The sequence below is a fragment of the Podarcis melisellensis genome (genome assembly GCF_964234715.1).
Source record: "Podarcis melisellensis genome assembly, chromosome: 3".
In the NCBI taxonomy this organism is placed as follows: domain Eukaryota; kingdom Metazoa; phylum Chordata; class Lepidosauria; order Squamata; family Lacertidae; genus Podarcis; species Podarcis melisellensis.
This window is the reverse complement of record NC_138530.1, coordinates 32,039,801-32,055,168: the sequence shown is the minus strand read 5'-3', so window position 1 is coordinate 32,055,168 and position 15,368 is coordinate 32,039,801. Positions and strand designations below refer to the sequence as shown.

General features: G+C 42.3%; 2 protein-coding genes across 5 annotated transcripts in view; one reads left to right on the top strand and one right to left on the bottom strand.

Annotated features, from left to right (window-relative positions):
• The window catches only part of CDC42BPA (CDC42 binding protein kinase alpha), a 165,230-nt gene extending 158,958 nt beyond the window's left edge, over positions 1-6,272 (top strand). For all 4 annotated transcript variants that reach the window (XM_081903652.1, XM_081903651.1, XM_081903650.1 and 1 more), the window contains 2 exons: positions 34-191; positions 1,821-6,272. In XM_081903652.1, coding sequence (XP_081759778.1) covers positions 34-191; positions 1,821-1,952 — 290 coding nt within the window. In that variant the 3' untranslated portion in view covers positions 1,953-6,272. The remainder of the gene's footprint in view (positions 1-33; positions 192-1,820) is intronic.
• Positions 6,273-9,348: 3,076 nt separating this feature from the next.
• COQ8A (coenzyme Q8A) overlaps positions 9,349-15,368 on the bottom strand; it is a 56,712-nt gene continuing 50,692 nt past the window's right edge. The window contains exons 12-15 of the mRNA XM_081904033.1: positions 15,019-15,126; positions 13,726-13,791; positions 12,344-12,430; positions 9,349-10,757 (exon numbers count right to left, since the gene is read on the bottom strand). Coding sequence (XP_081760159.1) covers positions 10,470-10,757; positions 12,344-12,430; positions 13,726-13,791; positions 15,019-15,126 — 549 coding nt within the window. The 3' untranslated portion in view covers positions 9,349-10,469. The remainder of the gene's footprint in view (positions 10,758-12,343; positions 12,431-13,725; positions 13,792-15,018; positions 15,127-15,368) is intronic.

Genomic DNA, 15,368 nt, shown 5'->3' with positions numbered 1-15,368 from the left:
GTTATGTAGCTAAATCCCTGGGTACTTTCCTAGGATCATCTGCACAAAATGGCAGTGCTTTGCGGAGGGAATTCTCTGGAGGTAGCTATGGAGCAAAGCGTCAGCCAATGGCATCCCCTTCCGATGGCTCCTTGTCCTCTGGCGGTTTGGACCAAGGCAGTGATGCACCAGCGAGGGACTATGAGCGAGAGGTGGGTATAACGTGGGAGGGGTGGGGTGGCAGGGGAAGCCTCTCCACAGAGCCCAAGTTCTTTACTCTGCTGTGCTCAAACAAAAGGATAGAGAAGTGTTGCACAGGACAGTGACCCCAGGAAAAATAACCACAGGTTTTACTGAAGGAAAAAGTATTTTCCTATTTAAAATAAGATAGAAATCCCCAAGGCATGAGTCTGTATGACTTGAAACACTGTGGATTTAGATAATAAACTTTTTAGCAGCACTTTTAGATTTTTCTTCCTTTGGCACAAGAAGTGCTAGTGGTGCATCAAAGAGAATTACTACTGCCTCTAATAAGTAACCAAGCAGGGCATGCATCTAGGCAAAATTAAGTTTTTAGTCTCACTGATTTCACTGGAAATATTTTCACATGTGCTTCACTTTCCCACTGAAATCAATTTGACTTTTGTCCATATTCTATTATACTAGTTTTGCAATAAGGAAATCTATATTCTGAATTTTTACTGAATGTTGGTTCACATTAGTTTGTAGAATTTGACAGGGGCAGGAACTGGCCATAAAGGTAGCTGGTTGCCGAAGGAGGAATACTGGCACTGTCCTGCCCAGTCCACAAGCAGCTTTGTTATCCTTAAGGTCAGTTGATGCAGTCAAGGATGCATTCACACAGCAGAGTTCTCTATGAATCAAGCTTCCTGTGAATACAGCCACTCCTCAGCAGTGGCTGCTTTGATTGTGACAGACACTGCTGTCCTTGGCGGCAGTTTGCACAATGAAAGCGATGTTTTCATTAAGGTATTTTTTGCAGCATGTTTTGCAAAAGATCTACAGTAATCCATATGAGTTGTTCATGTCAGAACAAATAACACAGAGTGATACCCTTTGTACAAAACCGCCGCCAAATCTCCTGCAAGTCATGAAACAAGAGAAAGAAAACAAACGGAAGGGGGAAAACATTTAAACCAATTAGAAGCAACAAAAATATTAATCACCTTTCCAAGTTCATCCAACATTTGCATTAATATCTGGCAGGTGTCTGTCTGGTATTGTGCTAATGATCTATGTGCAAATGTTCTTATGCATCTTTGGGAGCATTGCTTGCATGGAGGCAAAAAGTGAATCAGCCCTGAATCAATGGAGGCCAGATCATTTGAGCAGATGGGGCGCTGCCCCACCAATCTCAATCTCAGCTAGCCCACACTTCCCTGCCTTCTTCCTTACAAGGAGTCCAGGTGGTGGCACTGCCTACTAACTTTCCTCCTCCTTGTACAACTCCACAAGGGAGGATGGGGACAAAACTGGAGTCTGGCTGCACCTACTGTTGGTCTCTCTCCCGTATGCCCTACCAACCCCAAGTGGACACTGGCCAGCTCTGCCCTCAGTGGTGCACTTCAAGAAAATAACTTCTGGTGTTTTGTTCCCTCCCAGCCATTGTACTTGGGAGGCAATATGAGATGCATCCTCTTGAGAAGTTAGAGCAGTTGGTATCACTCCCTCGTGTGCTAAGGCGTGGGGTGTCGGGACAGGGCAGTCACTTGGTTCCAGACAGTTCTTGTCCTCGGTGTCCCTTTCCCCTTACTCCCACCCAGGCCTTCCTCTTCTGCTCCCGCTCACTGATATGTTCTCTTGCATTTTTTGGGCTGCAGGACTCTGACTCTCCAAGGCATTCGACAGCTTCTAACAGCTCCAACCTGAGCAGTCCTCCCAGCCCCATCTCTCCTCACAAGACCAAGAGCCTCTCCCTGGAGAGCTCTGACCACGCAAGCTGGGACACATGAACTGCTTCAGCACTCAGATTTTACATCTCAGAAGCTTACTGTCCCCATGACTCTCCGTTTGCTCTCACTGTCATCGCCCCCCAGCTTCCCTCCAAAAGCAGACTAGGGGAGGGAGGGGAGGAAGAGAGCATATCTTGTCTTCTCTGACACAAGCAGCGTAAGCTCCCCCCGATTCAAAAGTAGCAGCAAGCAAGAGAAAACCTTGAGGAGGGCAGAGTGGGGGAGGGATTGGTATACAAGAGATATCGGTATATTTGTATTAGTATCTATTTTATTTCATAGGGTTACAGCTGTTTCCATTTTTATGGGTATATTCCACACCATGCCACTGTTCCAAACAAAACATAGTAGTGTTAGACTGACCAAAACAGAATCTGAAAGAGAGAACCAGATTTTGCTTTGAGGCACACAGTATCTCATTGTATTTTTTCAAGAGTTAGCACAGCAACACCCACCCATCTCTGGTGATGGGGCAAAATTTGCCCTGCAGGGGCAGATAACGCACGCTTTCAGCAACCACTCTATTTGAATGTCAATCTGATTGTTGCCAGCAAATCCTTATTGATTTAAAAAGAAATGATGCATATTTTACTACAGTAGAGTTTAAGTAAATACGCAAAATTAAGAGTTAGTACATATGTATATAATAAAAGAAGAAGCATTGTGATGCAGCAAAAGATGGATTCCTATTTAAGAGATCCTTTAATTTAAGAAGACTTGTGTTGTTCCCTTTTTCATACTAAATAATCTATGGATTGAGGATGTGATCTGGATATAGAACATGGCACTGGATAAAAACAGCCTGGAGGGAGATTCCATCCTCACAATGTTCTCTGTAACATTACCTTCTTGTCAGTAGATGAACTAAAGCCATAATTCTCACTTTTTAACTATATCTCCCTCTTCTACTGTCTGCTTCACTGTACAAGCAAAACTCATGATCTGCTGGTCGACAAGCCTGAAGTGAGCTCAAGGGCAGTTTTGCAGAGAATCAGTATTCAGCCCCAAGCAAAACTGAAGTAAGTGCAGCCAGAGCCAGCGCAAAGAGATAACTAGTTTTGGGACGGTTGGAGCTGGGTTTCCAAACCCATCTGGCCAATTAATACCAGCAACCACTAGCTTGTAAGTTGACTTTCCAAATTTTAGTGATCAGCCTACATCAGGCAAATTCAAACAGCGCTGGTCTTGAAATAGAATCTTTTAAATATATAATTTGCTGCTCTAGCTCACTGAAGACTATAACGTGCTGTTGGTCTTCAGAATTTGCTAGAATGCCGGGTGGTTCAGGACGCCTATTCCGAAGATGTTTATTATGTCATCCCTGCTCTCCCACTGGGCCTGACCTAGTGTGTTTAGTGCTATCATTGCCGTGAAATACTGTGACGGTTGGATCCCACAGAGAAGCACTTGGCAGGGCAAAGCATTCCTCTCTGGAGAGAGCAGACAGTGGAGGTCCATCACCACCTAAATAAACAGTAGCAAGCAGTGCAACCTGCAAATGGAGGGCAAGAACAAAACAATAGAAAAAGCCCACTTGCCTCCTCCTTTTCCTTCTTGAACAAGTTGAGTGCGGTTTGCGATTTGAGACTAGATGAATGTGATTTTTCTAATCCTTGGGATCATTACTACCTTTATGACGTGACCAAGCTCAAGCAGATAAGAGTTTGGATGGTGGTGTGTGTTGAATTTAGAATTCTAGTCTTCTGGGTTTTGGTAACACTTCATGGCTATCATCAAACCATTCCAACCAAACAACGAAAGTGCAACTAATGGTGTTTCCCAGGTTCCCTCTGAAAAATGTCAGCTACCACCATACAAGGTACTGATTTAGAAGTACTCTGAGATACAGAGCGTTGTCTTTCATGATCTAGCTGTATTGAGTCTGCTAGTTGTTGGTTCTGTGTCTTCTTCTGCATTAAGTGGACTGCCACACCCCAAGCTACCATTTAGCTATTTTATACTGGGGAAAACAGTTGTGGGTGGGTGGGGGGGACACACAGCTTTTTTCTACTGCGTATGGTGTCCTAATCCTGTCTGTGGAATTTGGCTTGTCAAGAATCTCCAAGTTGATGATGTGTGTTTTGTTGTCACAGGTATAAACAAGAGATTTGCAAATTGCATTTCATAGCGGCCAGTTTTGACAGTTTTGCTGAGCAGGAAATTAGCATGTCTAAGAGCACAAGGACAGGCATAGTTTAAAATCCATTGACTACTTCTTCAGCATTGGCTACTAAAAGGTTCTGCTTCTCTTCCACCCTGTGATATTATCACTCATGCCCACCCACCGTTCTATACACTTGTGAAGAGATTGGACTTAGTTATTTCTGAAATACAACTAGTGGGAAATAGGTTATTTGCTTAAGGCCGCCAGGGCTTGAAATCCACAGTAGGCCCAAGCTATTATCCACTTCAGGAGTTACCTTAGAGGTCCTTGCAAGGTCCTGTAGCAATTGATCTGTGCTCCATCTGAGAAAGAAAATTAGACAAGGCGGCACCTGTCTAGAATGAGAAGAAATTAGCATCCCAAGAGTTACATTTTATACGTTGGCCCATTTCACAAATTAAAAGTATTCTTCTTTTCATGCTGACCTAGGATGCATTCCTAGTACATTATGGACACATTTGAGCATTGGCAGAATTGAAAACATATCTCTGAAATGGTTGGCTGGTGAAGTTTAGCTTTGCTGATAGGCATTGCTCAGTTTCCAGGCACACCTGATTACATTTCTCCAAGCACTTTCATAGTCTCTAGTTGAATCCTGACTCATCTGATGACACCTTTGTGTACATAGTTTGAGGCTATTATTTCCCTAACTGGGCTAATTCAGACACCTCAGTCATTGCCTCTTTACACTTTTAGCCCATTTCTTGAGGCTCAATAAATCAGGTGTTGATTGTAAATGAACCTCAGATTGTACAGCTCCGTTATTTTTTCTATATTAAACACACACAGCCTATACATATCATTACTTTTTTCTTTTCAAAACACATTCCTGTCATAATATCCATTTTTATACTGCTGAAGCAGTCTCATTCGCTGGCTTCTTAAAAGTTGATTTGTGTGTTTCGTGTTCCTAACCTGAATTTTTTTTTTTTTAGAACAGTTTTGGTTTTGCGCGGGGAGGGGGGGAAATACAGTTGATATTTGTGTTACTCTCTCAGGTATTTGAACGCAGCAGGATGTCTTCACACGATAAGCATGGAATGCAATAATGTATTTTGGGCATGAGGTTCACCAGAGGATGTACCCTGAGCACAACTAAGTTTTTGTACTGAAATGATGCAAACCTGGGTAGGTGATTGGATTCAGGGTGGCAGTTTTAAGGTCTCGATTGTGAGAAAATTATCTTGTCTTTTTTTAGCCAGTGCGCAGTAAGCAGGGCCTCAAATTCTTTTTCCCACCTGTAGAGTCATAAAGAAATTGGGAATCTGAAATCAGGTTTGTTGGGATTTTCTTAGCCTTACACTGTTTCACCACAGGTGTGAAAGTTACCTCTCTCCAACCTATGTTCCATATACAGGTGCCCTGTTTGGAGACCATAGGAAGTGCATATGCCTCAGGGTAAATGTCACTGAGAGGCTCATGACAAAAGTTTAGCCCAGTGCAATAAGGCTTTGTGCCTAGAGGCTAATAAGGGCACAAGCCTGTTTCATTCCAAAATCACAGTCATCAGGCTTTTCCTGGAATAGGGTTCTGAGCTTCTAACTAGTCTACAAGGGGCCTTCAGAGATCAAATATGCTGTAGATTTTCAACTTCTATGACCATGTTGTGCATTAAGGCAATTCCACATGACTTGTCACCTTGTCTTCTTCATTCTATAAATGCTCCCATCCTACATAAGAATTTTTTTCACTCATGAGGAAGCAATCCACAACCAAAAACAGTGTTGGTATTTCACAGTAATTATACCTGCCTTTTTATGTATGATGGTTTCATATCATTTATTTTTTAAAAATATATTTTTAGGGGGTTTTTTTCATTGTAATATTATTGTACAGTTTTGCATGGCCTAGATGTAATCACTTTTTTGTTTTGTTTTAGAGTATAAAAGCTGACAAGTGTGCGTGTGGGGGAAAGATTTCTGCTTTTTGCCTCTTCTCACTCTTCTCTTAATTTTTGATTTATGCCCTCAATGTTGTAGAGGACATTGTAAGAGATTCTCTGCTCCAGAACAATGATGTAGAGTCTATTGCACAGAAATATTTAAGGTGGATCAGTCAATGATGTAATAAATGACAGGTCACCAATATTTTATGTTGGTAACACTTAATATTAACCTACTTTGATGTATTGCAATAAAACAGGGAACTATTAGAAATACAGATGGTTTGTCTTTTTTCCTACCCCACCAGACTCTTATGAGGCAAGCGGGGCTACAGGGGATATGATGGGGTAGTCACATAATTTCAGCAATTGAAAGTTTTGTTCCTTTCAGCGGGTAGTTTCCTTTGGGATTGCTTTCCCTGCATCTAGCTGCTTCAAGCCATGAGTCATCATACCCATCAACAATTATACAGCTATGGGGAGGCCTAAGCTAGGAGATGCAGAAGGAATACACTGGGTTTGGGAGAAACTCAGACTTTGAAGGCGATTAGGAGGACCGCATTCTACAAACCAGGCCCCCAACCATTAGAGAGGAAGGGCAGCAGAAATGAATTAAAATAAAAAGCAGGTTGTGGTAAGTAGCTTTCAAATGCACAAGATAGAACTCCTCTTGAACAGAAAACTGAGCTTTTCATTAAGAACCTTCTGCCACATGACTTCCTGTTCAGAAGCTTCATGGTTTTTCTGATTCCAGAGTCACAGAGAAAGGATGCAGTGTTTGCTTTTCAGAATGCTCCACCCCTACAGCCACAGCTACTGGTTGGGAAGGGTACATCACATCCCACACTTGGTTGTGCAAAAGGGTCTGTGAGTGGTGCACATAATGGTCCTCATGTGATAGTCACAACATGAAGGGTCTGCTTTTATTCAGCACAAAATCAGGCACACTTAACTCCACAGTGAAGTCCATTGATTGGATGCAATCAGTGGATTTAACCACACATAGCTTTGTGTGGTTATTCCTTTAGACTTCCTTCTCTTCCATCCTCAGCGGAGAAAAAATCCTTGTTAATGTTGCCTAGTTCCAAAGATAACTTAACACGGAGTCGTTTCACACTGAAGTTTTTGTGGTCTTTCCTTTTTGGCTGATTTCTGATGTGTTTTCCCCAGGAAACTCCTTTTTACAAAAGAAACAGCAGCATCACAGCTAATGCGTGGTTGGCAATACCTCTATAATAGCACTTCTACAACCTCTTATTTTTTCATTTGCCCTTGACATTAGCTGGGTTAAGACAGAATCCAACTTCCTGAAAAAAGCAATTCCCAGATGGCAGATGCCTTGATCAGAAAGTCTTTCCATGCAAATTACTTTTTATAATAGCTCAGTGTGGAAACCCTGCTGGAACTGGATTTGAGGTAGAGGTTTTAGTGGGGTTTTTCCTGCCCTGCTTTTGAGGCAGTTATAAAGCTTACAGCCTTCAGGGATTTTAAAAAATGATTTTAACATCTTTGCAGTTTAGTGAGAACTCCCTCCGACTTCCCTACAAAGAGGATTAGGTGAACATAAAGATAGGGCTGCTCAGACACAGGAAGCAGTCTGCTTTCCAATACAGGAATGAAATCCTTCAAGTGACCTTTTGTGTAAACTGGGTTTAATAGGTATCCTTTCCGTGACAAGTTTTGCTTATCCATAGCTGCTGTTTTACATCTGCTTGATCAGGCTCTCAACTGGTATCCAATGTGTTTGGCGCAACAAGTCCCCTTGTCAGCTTTTTATACTTTTTATCAGTGCTTTAACCATCTCTTCATATTTCACCTTCGCCGCCCCCTCCAAATTACATACTTTAAAACGTTGGGGTTTTTTTTGAGAATCAAAGTGTAAAAAGCATTTTCTAGTTTGAATACGTCAAACGACAAATGGTTTACAAGCCAGATCAGCCAACATTTTAACTGTAATTAAATATAGAAGCTTAAAAGGATACAGATTTCAGTTATTCTTCTCATAAAGTCAAATTTTAAATGAAGTTAACAGAGCACAACTGCGAAGAGCAGCCCAGAGGAAAAAGTAAGTTCGCTACAGTCCTCTATATGCATGCAAGGGGGTTGGGTATTTAAGCCCTGCCTGCCAAGGTGGCACAACTCCCACCATCGCCATGCATGCAGAGACCTAACTCCTGCTCTGTGAGGCTTTCTGTGCAGTTGAAAACCCCAATTGCAGAGGGTTATAAATCACCCAAGGTGGCACCACCTGTAGAGCAGGCTCCTGGCCTCAAGCAATGCACCAACATGGCAACAGTAGGAGGAGTTGTGCAGCTCTGGCAGGCAGGGCTCTAAACAGGTCCATCACACAAGTAACTCCTAAAGGGGGCTTGCATCTCAAATGTGAAGCTTGTAAACAAAGAGCAGCACTAGGAACTAATGGAACAATAGGGGCAAGTAAGTAAACTTCCTGCATTCTTGCCATCATCTAACTAGCATTCCTACATGCAGCATGTCAAATAAGCGGGCACTCATCATGCAAAAAGGTAAGAGAAGCTGTATTATGAACCACTTGCATGGAACAGTGTGCCACACAATTTGGGCCGATTCATAAAATCTTAACAACAACAACAACAACTCTTTTGTAATGGTTTGCATTTGGATGGTTAATAACCTCCCCAAAACACAGGTGATAGTTGTCCACACACCTGACTTGCTAAATGTCTCGTTATTCAAACCAATAGGGCCAAATGGTGCCAGGCCTCGAACAGTGTTACTATGAAGTTCCTAAAATCTGAACGGTCCAAGGAAATTTTGCCCTTGCTTGTGTAAACTGGAATTCAGCGTCAAACACAGAAATTGATTCAACATACTTCTTCATGCAACACATAATTTACGAAATGCATCTCCCCAAGATTTGAATGAAATAATGGAGGATAAGCAGCCATGACTGCTAAACTGGACCGTTACATTCAGAGGCATTCCCTGAATACCATGGGCTGAGCATAAGCCAACAAGGAAGGATTTATAAATTCTTATGGCACAACTGCATGACATTTCCATAATTTACCAGTCCAATACAATCTGCTGTAACTTGTCTCTAATCATCATCTTCACCACTGCACTTCCACCATGGGTGGAGATGGAAGATCTCTTTTGAGTTATAGGATAACTTGTATTGTCTGCCCAGCCAGATACTGCTTCCCTGCTTTAAAGGTGAAAACTAAAATTGTCAGCAGAATATAGTGCTTATGAAACAAAGTACTTAAGAGGCATTATTACTGGAACAGAATCAGAGTAAGCAGAAGCGAAAAAGTACCCATACACTTGCTGCTGCTTCTTCCAGGTTAGTAAACAACAGCCAAGCCACGTTCTGCACAAGCACTTCTTTATTGGAAATCGGTTGAAAGTTGTACAGCTACAACTAACTGTTGTACAAAAAAACCCCTCCCAAAATACATTTGCCGAGTTGCCTCCAATTGCTTAAAGTTGTGCGTTCAGCTACTTTAATGTATATTATGCTTTCCAACAAAATCTTGAAACACCACTGATAACACAGCAGTATCAATCTCCCCATGCCCATCAAAGGTTGCATTACAAAGATGCAGGCATGAAGGTGGAGATAGTTCAGCTTCACTGCTGGGTTTCTATAAATGCCACAGTTAAGAGCTTTGGCTTCTCTAATTCTCAATTTAACGAGAGAACCCCATTAACTACATTGCATATACATTCAGCTCAAGAGAATCAGACGGCTGCCACATTTGAAAGTAGGGCATTCTACATACGCCACTGCACCACTTTCTATCAGATCCTTGGAAATATTCACTTTCCTTGAAAACTTAAGAGACTGAAGGCATAAAATAGGCTATGTACACATCTTACACTGCACCATCAGGAGATCCCGACCTTTATGGATTCCCAGCAAGCATCATACAAAAATAGTATTCTCTTGTGAGTTGTGTTGGCAATCTAAACTTCATAGTATGAAACCATTTGTATCCTGCCTTAGAAGAAGAAAAATTAAAGGACCTATGAAAAAAGGGTGGGGGGAGAAACCACAGACATTTGGAGAATTACAATACAATTTCAATGCCAACTTGTTTTGGTTCTCTTTCCACCACCCCTTGCTTTGTTTTGTTTTCAATAAAAAAAACAAATTGGTACACAGCTATCAGTATTAAAATCTGAAAAAGAGAGCTGATACCTGGGACAGTGAGATACAGAGCTGCCTAACCTTCCCTCACAATCCCTACACTAGGCTACAACCATTTTCCTGTAAAAAGAGAGGCTACACAGGGAATCAGGTGAGTGTAAAGTGGAGGAGAAAAGTCCAACAAAAGAACAACACTGTCCTTAGAACCGGGTATTCTGCTTCCAGGAGCCAGGCTGCTGGTGTTCTGGGGGGTATGAGAGAAAAGACACCGCACTGTGGTTTGCTAGAACCTTGGTGATTGGCCATAAACCCAAGGGGACATTCAACAGTTCTGTGCTACTATTCCTTCCTTGCCTTTCTACTCCAGTATTTTCTGTAGGCTTCCTGAAACATGTCCTTGCATGGAATTTGGGCCTTCAGCTTGGAGCAAATGAGGAATGAGCCTCCCATTTTCCGATGGAGAGAGTAGGTCTCCTCGGGGGGTGGGACTAGCCTATGCTTCAGCATGACTGGAATTAAGCCATGTATCTTCTCAGTGGTGTTTTGGTTGCCGAAGTCAAAAGGTTCACTGGATGCAAAAGCTTCTCCAAGGATGAGGACAGCACTCAAGTGGGCGTCTTCCATAGCCTGAGCAAAACAAAAATGGAAAGAAGGGTGGTTCTGATCAGCTGTTCTGAATAGCTCTACAGAGGAAAAAGAAAGTAAAAAGGCAGCTACCGTGTAACTCCTAACTCTACAGGTCATGAATACGACGAGGAAATATCCCATAAACAGCAGAATAGTTAATCTCTCTAGCTCTGGAATAAACATTCACAAATAACTATACCAGGCTCAGCCCACTTAGCACCGAGAGTCAATTATTGCAGGAGTTGTAGTCTGGAGGGATAAATGTTCTATTTGTCTGCTCATAAGCAGAGGCAGGCAGACTTTAGGCAGGTCTACCAGGTGGTGCCAGGTGTGACTGGCATGGTGGTGGAGATGTCAGTGGGCTTTGCTTTTTAAGACAGTGTCCACCAGGCAGTGTCAGAACCCAACACTTCCAATCCTGTGCATGTTTATTCAGAAGCAAGTGCCACTAATCACAACCCAACACAGCTACTGTGAAGGACATACAAGATCAAGGACTATTTCCTTCACAGCCTAATGTGGCGGCACAGACTTCCCATATGATCAAGGGTAGCAAGGAGAATGTTCCTCCAAGCTGCTGACTCTTAATAAACTACCTCTCACTTCCATTGTTAATTCAAATGGGGACTCTCTGAACAGGAGTCTTTCTCCACAGGGAGAAAAATGAAGGACTGCACCCATCTCAGGTTTTCACCAGGCCACAATTCTACAATATTACAGTGCATCATATATAAAAAAAGTCAAGCTAAATTCAAATAAAATTATTGCTGGCAGCAAAGAGTATTGCGAGGCCAGCAAAGTGGATATTCTGTTACTTCCTGCCAGCATATTTGAAATGCTAAAAATCTTGGAATTACCCTACTCAAAAATCAAAGGAACATCTCCACTGCCCCAACAATGGACACCCAAATTAGAATACTTCCAGCTCTACCACCATCCTTCTATGTGACCATGACAGCTCCAACACCCCACAACTCCCCAATCCCATAACTGCAATCCACCAGAATAAAACCTGAAGGACAACACTTTGGAGCCTGCTTAGAAATAATAGGAAACTGCCTCACCCTGACTCAGAACACTGGTCCATCTATCTCAGTATGGTCTACAATGACTGGCAGTGGCTCTCTGACATTTCGGACAAGGGACATTCCTAGCCTTACCGAGAGATGCCAGGGATTGAACCTGGGACATGAGACACCCGGGAAGTGTGTTTTATAGCGTCCTTGCCAACTACCCACACTTTGCTGGAAACAAGCTTCCAAACCTCGAATATCTCAAACTTAGGATATTCTCCTTTACAGGCTCAAGCCAGCTGCCCTGATCATACCCCCATATATTAGAAGAATGAGTGAATATCCTGCATGATAAATTAAGCTGGATTTGAAAGGAGTGATGAGATATGCCACTTAAGAGCTGCAGCTAATGTTGACCCCCATGGTGGCATTGGCAAGAGACATTTAAGTTCTATAGATACAATAAATAGGTAGCTTCAAAAAGGGAGTAATTATTTAGCTGAAGTTTCTAAAGGAGACTGAAGTCGCACCGGTAGCTAAACAAAGAGTGGATTGCTTGGTGCTATTATGTACCTTGTTTTCATAGCCAGTTAGGAATTTCATTTCTATTGATTTCTTCAGCACCTTCTCTCTGTCCATGTCAGCAGCTGCTTTGATTAACTGTATTGGAAGAAGAAGAAAAATTCAAAAGCCAGAAGGTGTAGGTGGGAGCCAATCCTATTAAGCACTTCAATAGCAAGGAAAATCCTTTACTCAGAAACATGGTCAATACTGGGAAAGCTATATGTTTTCATCCCACAAAAAAGAATTCGGCCAAGCCTTTAAGAAGCGTGAGCAGTTTTGAAAGATCACAAACTTCAGCTGTCTTCACTGGAGACCGGAAATGTGATACTAGGATGAAAGGAATGCATGCCCTTGTTTAATGTAGCTTTTTATTGGGTTTTATAAACAAGGATCATGGGAATAATAAATGATACAAATGAATAGACCAAGTCTTCACATGTTATGTGTATAAAAATAGCATAATGAATTTGCAGAAGTAATGACTGTGACATACAGTTCCTTATTAGTGGTCAATGAAGACGTTACTGGTTTGTGAACTGCTTTAAGCGAAGGGAAAACCAGATAGAACAGAGTTAATGGATAACATTCCACATTGCAAAGCTAAATGCCCAATTGGGAGTCCTTGTGGTTATGCTTAAATTAAGAGTTAGTAATGGTCATTTTCCCTCCTGTGTTACCAGTGAAACAATAAGAAATGTTGGTATACTGAGAATGGATGCCCTAATTTAACATGGCTAGTTACAATTGAAACACAGGACACATTCCAACCCATGAAAAATCAGCAGGCAAAAGGGGACTCTACTCTTTGCTGGCAGCATGGAACCCTTTTCAAGAGTCCAGATGTTTGCCTTGAGCAGATACGGCCAGAAAGGGGGAGAATACTTTTCTCAGAATGACATTTGTTTTTAGACTACTAGGAAAATATTGCCGTTTTCACTGCACAAGTCCCACTTAAGAGAAAATCTCTGGGTCCTGCGCAACAATACCTATTTCACTGGGAAAGGACCAATATATTCCCTATGGCAGTTTGCTAAAAAGCAATTTTGAGTCTGTCCACAAGAACAATAGAATATGTACTTGGGTCATTTAAATAAAAACAAATAGCAACACATCTTAAGCGTTACTAAGGTTTTAAAAGCAATTTCCCTCACACCATCAACTCCCTTTGCACATTTTAAAAAAATCCACATTAGGAAAAGGTGAATTATGACAGCAGTCCAAGTTCTTCAGTTTTAGAATGCAACAAACAAAGTTGGGCTGCCTGCGATAAGGGAGAACTAAAAAGCCAGTTAAACCTCTAGCTTTCTTTGAATCCAGCGACTTAAAAGTCAAACATGCTTCTCAAGCCCACAAAACAACAAACCATCACAAAAGGTTTTAGGAGTCCTCACCTCTATGTAGAGGTCTGTGAATTCCTCATCAAAACCCCGGGTTGCGCCAAAATCCAGAAGCGCCACCTGAATGAGATGTACAAATGTGTTTTTTTACACCAGAACAGAAACTATTACACTGATGCTTGTCAGAACAATATTAAGTGCTACAAAGAGCTGGAGTTCTTCATAAAGCCACTTTCTTTTCCCACTTGTTATTGGGATAGGGTGAAAACCTAAAACAGCAACACTTCACAGGTTGCTTTAGTACATGTGCTTTTATATACAAAAACTACATGGCTGGCAAGAACCCTCCTTTCATTGGGAGAATTTCAGCACTTTGTCCCCAGTTCTAACAAAGCTAAGGAAACAAGGACAATTGGACAGGCCCACCTGGTTGGAAGGGTCACATAGCACAAACATGAGGATGGACCAAGTAACCACCATGGAAAGAGGGTCCCCTCAGCAAATTTCAACACAGTGGCTGCAATGCACAGCTATAGGAAGGCACGGGGTTTATGCTCAAGCACACATGGATGGGGCTTAGATTAAGATGCAGAATCCCCTGCAATGCACACACCACATTTCCTTAGCAGAACAAGTTAATATGGAAAGGGTCTTCTGGATGTTGAAAGTTTAATAGCCATTGCTCCAGTGCCCCTAAAGAAGGTAAATTTCTCTAAAGCTTGGGGGTGGGGAACCTGCAGCGCTCTGCTTAATTTCTGGCCCTCTAGACCCTGGGAGCCCAAGTCCTGCTCTCTGATATGTGAGAGAGGTAGGTGGGGTGGCACAGAGGAAGAGCTATACCAGGCATAGGCAAACTCAGCCCTCCAGATGTTTTGAGACTACAATTCCCAATCATCCCAGACCACTGGTCCTGTTAGCTAGGGATGATGGGAGTTATAGTCCCAAAAAAATCTGGAGGGGCGAGTTTGCCTATGCCTGAGCTATACAGTCCTGCAATGCTGGTTTTTCCAGTGGGTCAACGGCCCTTCAATAGGAAAACAGGCATCTGGCAGGTGATAATTTCTTACCTTTTCCTTCAAAGACATCATCAGTGGAATTCTATTTGATTGTCAGCAGAGTTTTACTATCCCTCCCATTACATTCTTGCTGTATCGTTTCCATGAAATATGATTCCTTTTCCACCTAAAACCCACAAACTCTAGATTCCAGGCGCTACCCTCAAACCCACTTGCCCAGCTAATCGAACCACCTCCACCTAAAGGAGCACATTAGCCAAGAAGCCATTGCAAAAAAAGGAAGCGAGTGCTGCATAAGCAGCTAATGCCAAGTCCAGCTAGAGCCATTTACCTTCTGCAATTCTGGGTCATAGAAGAAGTTGGACCAGTTTGGATCTGTCTGCATGTATCTGAACTCAAACAACTCTCGCAGGCACAAAACGAGTATGTTGTGGCAGATCTGCAAAAATTGCAACAAAGGGACAAAAATGAATTAGAAAAGCTCCCACTTGCATCAGATTAGGTAGATATGCAGAATATACTGAAACTGTAAGTCACAGCTATCATGAATGTCTGTCTGGCAGGCAGAGGATGCTACAAAGACTCCTGGGATTAGGTGGATTAGGAGGAAAGAGAGAGAGAGAGAGATGCCAAAGAGTCACTGCTTTGGACAATGCACAACTACAAAGCTCGAGAAGAAGT